General features: G+C 56.2%; 1 protein-coding gene across 1 annotated transcript in view; it reads right to left on the bottom strand.

The window, feature by feature from the left end:
• Positions 1 to 104: 104 nt before the first annotated feature.
• Positions 105 to 8899, bottom strand: part of Farp2 (FERM, ARH/RhoGEF and pleckstrin domain protein 2) — a 118271-nt gene continuing 109476 nt past the window's right edge. The window contains exons 20-27 of the mRNA XM_042699654.1: positions 7158 to 7226; positions 6493 to 6582; positions 4160 to 4242; positions 3474 to 3592; positions 3120 to 3283; positions 1177 to 1284; positions 860 to 1011; positions 105 to 673 (exon numbers count right to left, since the gene is read on the bottom strand). Of these exons, the coding sequence (XP_042555588.1) occupies positions 559 to 673; positions 860 to 1011; positions 1177 to 1284; positions 3120 to 3283; positions 3474 to 3592; positions 4160 to 4242; positions 6493 to 6582; positions 7158 to 7226 (900 nt within the window). The 3' untranslated portion in view covers positions 105 to 558. The remainder of the gene's footprint in view (positions 674 to 859; positions 1012 to 1176; positions 1285 to 3119; positions 3284 to 3473; positions 3593 to 4159; positions 4243 to 6492; positions 6583 to 7157; positions 7227 to 8899) is intronic.

The following is an 8899-nucleotide window of genomic DNA, read 5'->3' as shown; positions in this document are numbered from 1 at the left end:
GGGCACTGTCCCTGAGCTCTTGCTCAAAGCTAGCACTCTACTGCATTGAGCCACAGCACCACTTCTGGTTTTCTGGTGATTAATTGGAGATAAGAGTCTCATAGACTTTCCCATCCCAGGCTGGCTCTGAACAGAGATCCTGAGATCTCGGCCTCCAGAGTAGCTAGGATTCCAGGTGTGGCCACAGCCCCCAGCTGAGGTGGTTTACTGTAACTTACATAAGTGCAGTTGTAAGCGCACACTTCCGGCTAGGAGCACTGGGGCTGACAGGGTGGAGACCTTGCCCTTCTAGGTCACAGGGAACGTGAGTCTTGACCTCTCGTTATGCTGGTGGGGTCCAGAGTAGCCGTTGCTGGACTCTCATCTTTCTGTAGGCCAGGCTACGAGGCTCTGGGCAGGAATTCCCTCAGAAGCCGCAGGGCAGTGGGACTCACCACACAGCCTGGGTACGGGCTTCAGGGCTTGTCTGAAGCGATGTGGACCCATGCCTTGAGTGTCTGAAGCCGGGTCACTTCATGCCCTCGGCCCTCCTGGTAGCCCCCGTCCTGGCCAGGGGCATCACTCCTTTTCTCTGACTGTCCCCTGCAGTCCTGGGGAGGGACACAGGCAGTCTTGCGTGGAGCTTGGGGGCCTTCCCGGTGAGCTGCTGGCCCTCTCAATCACCTCCATCCACCTGCAAAAGCAGTCAGGCCATCAGACCAGTAAACTTACACTCACCTATCTTCCCAAGAATGATCCAGAATGGTAGGACAGAAAGGACAGGGCAGTGGCCAGCTGGAAACCTGTACGCATCACTCAGTCCTTGCCCTAGAACCCAGAGCAGGCACTGCTCGGATTGGGCTGTCCCCTGCAGAATCACCTCTCAAATGTGTACTTGCTCTCGGCTCGGAAGAAGTAGACATGGGACTTGAACTGAAGCTTGAAGACGTAGTCTTTGTGGATGCTGTCCTCTTCTTTAGGGACACTCACACTGTAACCCAGCAGCGGGAGACTGGCAAGGGGGTAGTCATCCTGGAAGCAGGCATAAATTCATGCACAGGGGTGTTGGGGAGGGCAAGGCCGCAGCTTGCACAGGAGGACCGCTTTCCACATAGAAGGGGCTGGGTGGGGGTGGTGAGCCTGACTTCCAGAACACTTTGTCCCTCAGCATTGTGCTCGGGCTCCTGGTGCACACACCTGGTGGGTTTTGTAGAAGAACAAGCAGAAGTTGGTGAAGACTACCCAGAGCTTCTGCCAGCCATTGCTGTTCTTGAACTTTCTCAGCAGATATCCTGAAAGTTGGTTCTGTGAATAAAAGACAAAAGTGCTCTGGGTAAAGCTGTTTCCCACCTGTCTTCAGTACCATGGTAAGTCTAGGGACACTAGAGTAGGATGCTTTAGTTACTTTAGTTAAACGTCCTTGAGCTCTTTTACTCAGGACTAGTACTCTACCATTTTAGCCTCCGCTCCACTTCTAGCTCTTTGCTGGTTGGCCTTTTCTGCTTGGACTGCAGTGCTCAGATCTCAACTTCCTAAGGAGCTAGGATTACAAACTTGCTGGAAAGCAAGAAATAAGGAGTCTGAAGAGATGACACAGTGGGGTCTGGAAGGTTCTTTCAAATGATGGGCAAAACACTTTCACCTTCCCACTGCAGATGCCTGTTGGGGGCCTATTCTACTGTCACTGCAGATGCCTGTTGGGGGCCTATTCTGCTGTGCGGCCTGACCCCAGGAGGGCCTGGCTGTGATCCTTAGGCATCCAGAACTGTCAGGAACTACATGGGCTCCTCATTCCCTGGGTCCTGGCCCTATGGAGTTAGGAGACAGAAGTTTGCAGCAGATAGGGAGAGCAGGCCTGGGAAGGGCCTCCAAAGTCCTGCAAAGGCAGATGGGTAGGAGAGCAGCCACTGAGCAACACACAGGGTGAGAGCGTGGTACAGTCCAGAGCGGAGGTGGAGGGCTGTGAACAGGCCAAGGTGGCGGGAGCACCTGAGGGAACAGGATCCTGGTCCCAGGAGACAGCTGACAGTACACACGGGGCCTCTGTCCCTCCTGACAGCTGACAGTACACACGGGGCCTCTGTCCCTCCTGACAGTACACACGGGGCCTCTGTCCCTCCTGACAGCTGACAGTACACACGGGGCCTCTGTCCCTCCTGACAGTACACACGGGGCCTCTGTCCCTCCTGACAGTACACACGGGGCCTCTGTCCCTCCTGACAGCTGACAGTACACACGGGGCCTCTGTCCCTCCTGACAGTACACACGGGGCCTCTGTCCCTCCTGACAGCTGACAGTACACACGGGGCCTCTGTCCCTCCTGACAGTACACACGGGGCCTCTGTCCCTCCTGACAGTACACACGGGGCCTCTGTCCCTCCTGACACCTGACAGTACACACAGGGCCTCTGTCCCTCCTGACAGCTGACAGTACACACGGGGCCTCTGTCCCTCCTGACAGTACACACGGGGCCTCTGTCCCTCCTGACAGTACACACGGGGCCTCTGTCCCTCCTGACAGCTGACAGTACACACGGGGCCTCTGTCCCTCCTGACAGTACACACGGGGCCTCTGTCCCTCCTGACAGTACACACGGGGCCTCTGTCCCACCTGACAGCTGACAGTACACACGGGGCCTCTGTCCTACCTGACAGTACACACGGGGCCTCTGTCCCTCCTGACAGCTGACAGTACACACGGGGCCTCTGTCCCTCCTGACAGCTGACAGTACACACGGGGCCTCTGTCCCTCCTGACAGTACACACGGGGCCTCTGTCCCACCTGACAGCTGACAGTACATACAGTGTCTCTGGTCCCACCTGACAGTACACACAGTGTCTCTGGTCCCTCCTGACAGCGGACAGTACTCTTGGGATCTCTGGGCAAAGCTCAGTATATACAGGGCCTCTGGTCCCACCTGACAGGCAGCCCATGAATGGGGGCCAGTTGCTAGCAGGCAGAGCCCTGGGCTTTTCCCAAAGGGCACCTGATGTGCACAGCGGCTGCAGGAGACCTTCCAGACCAGTTTCTGCTGTGGCAGGAGCTAATGGCGCTTTGCTCTGGTTTAGCCCAGCTGGGACCATGCTGGGTCAGCCCTGCCCACAGCCAGCACAGGGTCAGGGAATCAGAGGGGCCATACCTCAACAGCCGCACTGCGGTCCGCCCTAGACACACTTGTGTTCCGGTACCAGCACACATGCATGGTGGTGTTGGTCCGGTGTTGGCCTGGCCCCTCCAGGGATCCTCGGGTGCCTGGGGCATCCTCTTCTGACTCCTGCTCCAGAGAGAGCTCGTCGGAGGATCCTGTGGGGAGTTGGCATTTGACCCCACCCCGTGCCCGCCCCCTGCCACCACAGCCAGCATCACTTGGTACTTCTGCCGGAGCTGTGAGGGGGAGGTGCCCTGCCACCAGGTGTGGGCACTGAGCAAGCTGACCATTCCTAGGTATGCTCCCGTGGGGGCCGGGGACCCGTAGGCATGCCCAGCCACTCACTGGGGCTGTGGGTGCATGTGGGGCCTCTGGCCAGTTCTGGTGGTGGGTTGCTGCTGCTCTCAGCTGCTTGGATGGCTGTACTCAGGTCTTGCGTCCACTTCTCCTTCTCTAGTTGGGTGCTGTGGGGCAAGGTGGGGGCAGGGGGGGGCTCGGGTCACAGCTCTCCCAGGCCCAGGGCTGTGGCCTATACCCTGGTCCTAAGGCCCATTACAATGGCCCCTCCAGCACAAGCAGGGAGGGCCCCAGAGGCCACGCCTGGGTCAGCAGGAGGGGAAAGAAGGCTGGGAGAGCAGGACCACTTGGTGCTGAAGCAGACAGGCCTACGGTCTTAAGTCAGCTCTTCCTGGAGGAGGACCCGTGATCAGTCAGCGGGGCTGGCCACTGCAAGCCTTGTCCCTAAAGAGCACAGTGCACGGGAGGGGGAAGGCCCACTGCGCCCCGCAGGGGCTCTTCCCTGGAGGGCCAGAGGCACCATCTGTGGGAGATAAATCACACAGCCTGCTGGCTGGCCCTGTGCTTGTCAAGCAACAAGGGCCCCTGGGCGCAGCACCGTGCTGACTTGTGGATACTCTAGAGGTCAGTGAGCATTCCCGCCTGGCCAGGAGAGGACAGGAAGCCCCTCTGCAGAGCTGGGTCCCGGAGGCTCTGGGGACAAGGGAGGGATGCGCGGGGGCGCTGAGGCGTACCTGGCGGCCACCACCACCGTTTTCTGAACTGCGTAGATGGTGAAGCAGTGAGGAACAGACCACTCGCTTTCACTTTCTTCTACCTAGGGTGAGAGCAGAGGTGAAGGTCCCAAAACCTCAGGCACAGCACTAGGTGACTGCCAGCCATACTAGGTGCAGCCAGCTTGGAAGCCCTGTGCTGTCCAAGCCTGTGTGACTACGGGGGACGTACCGTGTCCCTACACTACAATGGCCGCCGGGAGCGTGGGCTCCAGGCAGACACCGGGTACTCACCGGTGGGTCCAGCACTATTAGCTGAAAACCAAGCAAAGGAGAAAAGATTGAGCATTTTTGTTACTAGTCTCTCTCTCTCTCTCTCTCTCTGACACACACACACACAAAGCCATCACAGATGTAAGAGTTCCAAAACTAAATATGACCAAATCAAACCTAAGAGCATACTCAACAGCTGTCCTAGGATGGGTGAACTCAGGGAGACGATGAAAACATCATCCTGCTAGAAGTCAAAGAGAAAAAACCATTTGTGTACGTGCTGAGAGCACCGTGGCTAAAAGCTGGTTCGTCCGTCCCTGACTGTCAGTACCTCGGGTACAGAAGCTGAGGCCTAACACGATTAAGTCTTTCTCAGGCAGAGACGCTCCATCCTCTGGCTGCAGGCCCGCAGCCTTCACAGGCAGCCAGAGCATGGAGGCCCTGTGCCCGGCCCCCAGGAGGCCAAGCACTGCATCACACCGGACAGAGCAAAGTCTCCTGAGTCTGTATGTAACTTTAATGTGAATTCAGTTGAAACCTCAAAGGTGTTTTGGAAGACATTTGTTTACCTGACTCCAAAGTTTCCTTCCATGCTGCAAAATAGCGAAGAACAATTTCAGAGGGAAGATGGATGGGGGATGTATTCCCCCAGCCCATGGCAACTCCCTGGTCAGTGTGGACTGTCCAGCACTGGGGAAACCAGGGGGCCAAGATGGAAGGTGGAAGTTGTCTTTGAGAACAGTGAGAGAAGGAGGAGTCAGCGAAGGACAGACCCGTGTTACACAGCCATCTAATAACACCTGTTATGTTCTAGGCAGTTCCAGGATGCGGCCTGGGAGGGAAGCCCTGGAGGAGGTGTGAGCACCTCTGACACCCAAACCACTCCTTTAACAGTGAGTGCCAGACACCCCTCCAGAACAACACAAGCAGACTCCTTTAACAGTGAGTGCCAGATACCCCTCCAGAACAACACAAGCAGCCCACAGAGATAGGTCTAAGTTTGCCACAAAACCAAACTATAGATAAAGAAGGCATTTACTCCTGGAAAAAGAACTTGCAACCTGTCAGCGTGGCTAGCAGTTTTACTCACAAAGGTGTTACGATATGCACAAAGCTGAGGCTCATGAGATCTAGTGACAGACACACTGACTGCTGCCAGGAACCACTCGGCCTCCCTGAGTGTCCACAGGCGGGAGGCGACACGCTTCCCAGGCTCCACGCAAGTCAGACCGCTAGTGGGTGGCTGGTTGGTGCCACCATGTGAACATGGAGTCAAGTGCCCATGTGGGGCGGTGGGGCAGGCCCGAGGACGTGGGGGCCAAGGCTTATGGTTTACAGTCTTGAAAAGCTGGTCTGACGGCCAGCCACAGGTGTCCAGTGTCCAGTCCCTCATCACTCATCACCACGTACCTGTACTGCATGAGAGACGCCACAGATGGTGCAGAGCTCAAAGGGAGCCGGGAAGTGACTGGTGATGAGGCAGCCTGGGGGAGCCTGCAAGGCTTTGGCCACAGGTGGTCCTCAACAGGTACCTCCTTCTACCGTAAAGTCTGTTTTGCCAGTCCGAGGGCCTGAGCTCTGGGCCTAGGCACTGTTTCTGAGCTGCTTTTGCTCAAAGCGAGTGCTCTACCACTTGAGCCACAGTGCTCTTCCTGCTTTTTTTTTTTTTTTTTTGGGTCCGGTCGTGGGGTCTGAACTCTGGGCCTGGGCGCTGTCCCTCAGCTCTTCAGCTCAAGGCTAGCACTCTACCACTTGAGCCTCAGCCCCACTTCTGGCTTTTTTCTTTTTGCTTATGTGTTGCTGAGGAATCGAACCCAGGGCCTCAGGCATGCAAGGCAAGCGCTCTACCACTGAGCCACCTTCCCAGCCCGCTTCCGGCTTTTTGAGAGGCTTATTGGTGATAAGGGTCTTGTGGACTTTCCTGGCCAGGCTGGCTTCCTCCTGAGTGACAAGGGTTGCATGTGGAAGCCACCAGCGCCCAGTGCAGTAGGTGCTTTTAGAACCTCACAGTTGAGGTTCAGCTTTGTCACTCTGTGAGGAAGCGGCCACCAGTGCCCCAGGCCAGACCATGGCGCACTCACCAGCATGCCTCGGAGTGGGAGGAGGCCCCGGATCTGGAAGCGGCCGGTCCCTGTGACACCTTGGCTTGTGTACAGCAACACGTCTGAGAGCTGAGGGGTAGATAGTAAGAGCAGAGGAGAACGTTTCACTGTCTTCACACTTAGGCAGTGGTGGGCTCTGGGGGCTCCTTATCTGCTTATCAGGCATATGCAGCTCGCTGGAGGTTTTTAGCAGAAAAAAACTTTCATTTCATGGCTCAATTCTTTTCAGCTAAGGTAGCAGCCAAATGAACTGGCTGGCCAGGGTGCCACCAGCCTCACGGAACTCCTTACTTAGTGCAGTACGGTGTGGTCAGCTGGTCACCTTGTGGGGCAGGCAAACCGGCTGGGTCCAGACTGGGGAAAAGGGACCCGCTAGCCAGTTCTCAGCCCCATGCACGGGGATCTGGTAGCCCCTGGGCTGCCAGACATCTCTGTGACCCAGAGAGGGTTTCTCCCCGCAGCACCCTGCTCTTCCACTGGTGCCTGGAACTGCCCGGAACTCAGTCGGAGCAGGCCCGCTGCTTCCCCTGCACCCCTGGGGCCCGCGTGGCCCCCCCCGCGCCTCCCAGGCTGCCCTGGTCCAGGCCGACAGGCTGCCGGTAACCAGCTCCTGAAGGGGAATGGGGCTCACGCAGGAGGCCTACCAGAAGGAACATCCTCTGCTGCAGTCCCTTCTTGGTAAGTTTGCGGAGGCAACCCTCACGGATGAACTCCTGAAACAAAGGCAGGGCTCCCTGACCCAGGGCTGCCACGGCACCCCAGCCACCGGCAGAGCCCAGTGGCAGTGTGCCAGCCTTGCACAGAAAAGTCACGCAAGACTGCGAGGCCCCGAGCTCAAGACTGCGAAGCCCCGAGCTCAAGACTGCGAGGCCCCGAGCTCAAGACTGCGAGGCCCCGAGCTCAAGACTGCGAGGCCCCGAGCTCAAGACTGCGAGGCCCCGAGCTCAAGACTGCGAGGCCCCGAGCTCAAGACTGCGAGGCCCCGAGCTCAAGACTGCGAGGCCCCGAGCTCAAGACTGCGAGGCCCCGAGCTCAAGACTGCAAAGCCCTGAGCTCAAGGCTGCAAGGCCCCGAGTTCAAGCCTCAGCACCCGCACAAAGCTTAAGAAAGAAAAGCATCAAACAAGATAAGACAGGCCATAAAAGTGCTGGGGCAACTGAACGTCTTTGGGCAAAAGAACAGAAGTGGACGCTACTCAACAGCCATCAGGTATCTAAGTGGAAGAGTTGACACAACGATTAAGAAGTGGATGGAGGGCTGGGAGTGGTAGAGCTCTTGCCTTGCATGCATGAGGCCCTGGGTTCGAGTCCTCAGCATCACATAAGCAAAAAGAAAAAAGCTGGAAGTGGCGCTGTGGCTCAAGTGGTAGAGCGCTAGCCTTGAGCTGAAGAGCTGAGGGACAGCGCCCAGGCCCAGAGTTCAGGCCCCAGGACCGGACCCAAAAAAAAAAAAAAAAAGAAGTGGATGGAGCTTCACACCTTGGAATAGGTGATGGTTTCTTAGCTATGAAACCCATGGCAAAACATCTAAGGATAACTGAGACATCATTGAAATTAAATGATATAGTCAAAAAAGTGAGCCAGGCGCTGGTGGCTCATGCCTATCATCCTAGCTACTCAGGAGGCTGAGATCTGAGGATCACAATTAAAAGCCAGTCGGAGCAGGAAAGCCTGTGAGACTCTTATCTCCAATAAATCACTCAGAAAACGGGAAGTGGCGCTGTGGCTCAAGTGGTAGAGCGCTAGCCTTGAGCTGAAGAGCTGAGGGACAGCGCCTAGGCCCAGAGTTCAAGCCCCACAACTGACAAAAAAAAAGAAAAAAAAAAAAAGTGAGTGAGCAAAATGCCAATCTGACAAAATTAATTAATTAAAAACTTGAAAGGGGGCTGGGAAGGTGGCTCAGTGGTACAGCGCTTGCCTCCTATGCATGAGGCCCTGGGTTTGATTCCTCAGCACCACATAAGCAGAAAAAGCTGGAAGTGGCGCTGTAGCTCACATGGTAGAGCACCAGCCTTGAGCTGAAGAGCTGAGGGACAGCGCCCAGGCCCAGAGTTCAAACCCCAGGACGGGCAAAAAAAAAAAAAAAAAAAAAAAAGGGCAACACTGTCATTTGCAAGTATTCTCTCCCATTCTATGAGTCATCTTTTCACTTTTTTTTTTTTGGTTGGTCATGGGGATTGAACTCTGGGTCTGGGTGCTGTCCCTCAGCTCTTCAGCTCAAGGTTAGTGCTCTACCACTTGAGCCGCGATGCCACTTCCAGTTTCCTAGTGGTTTACTGGAGATAAAAGTTTCACGGACTTTCCTGTCCAGGCTGGCTTTGAACCTCGATCCTCAGATCTCAGCCTCCTGAGTAGCTAGGATTACAGGTGTGAGCCACTGGTGTCCG

This window comes from Dipodomys spectabilis, unplaced genomic scaffold (assembly GCF_019054845.1).
Source record: "Dipodomys spectabilis isolate Male_0828 unplaced genomic scaffold, ASM1905484v1 ptg000261l, whole genome shotgun sequence".
Taxonomy (NCBI): domain Eukaryota; kingdom Metazoa; phylum Chordata; class Mammalia; order Rodentia; family Heteromyidae; genus Dipodomys; species Dipodomys spectabilis.
Note: the sequence above shows the minus strand (reverse complement) of the source record. Positions and strands in the feature narration are given on the sequence as shown.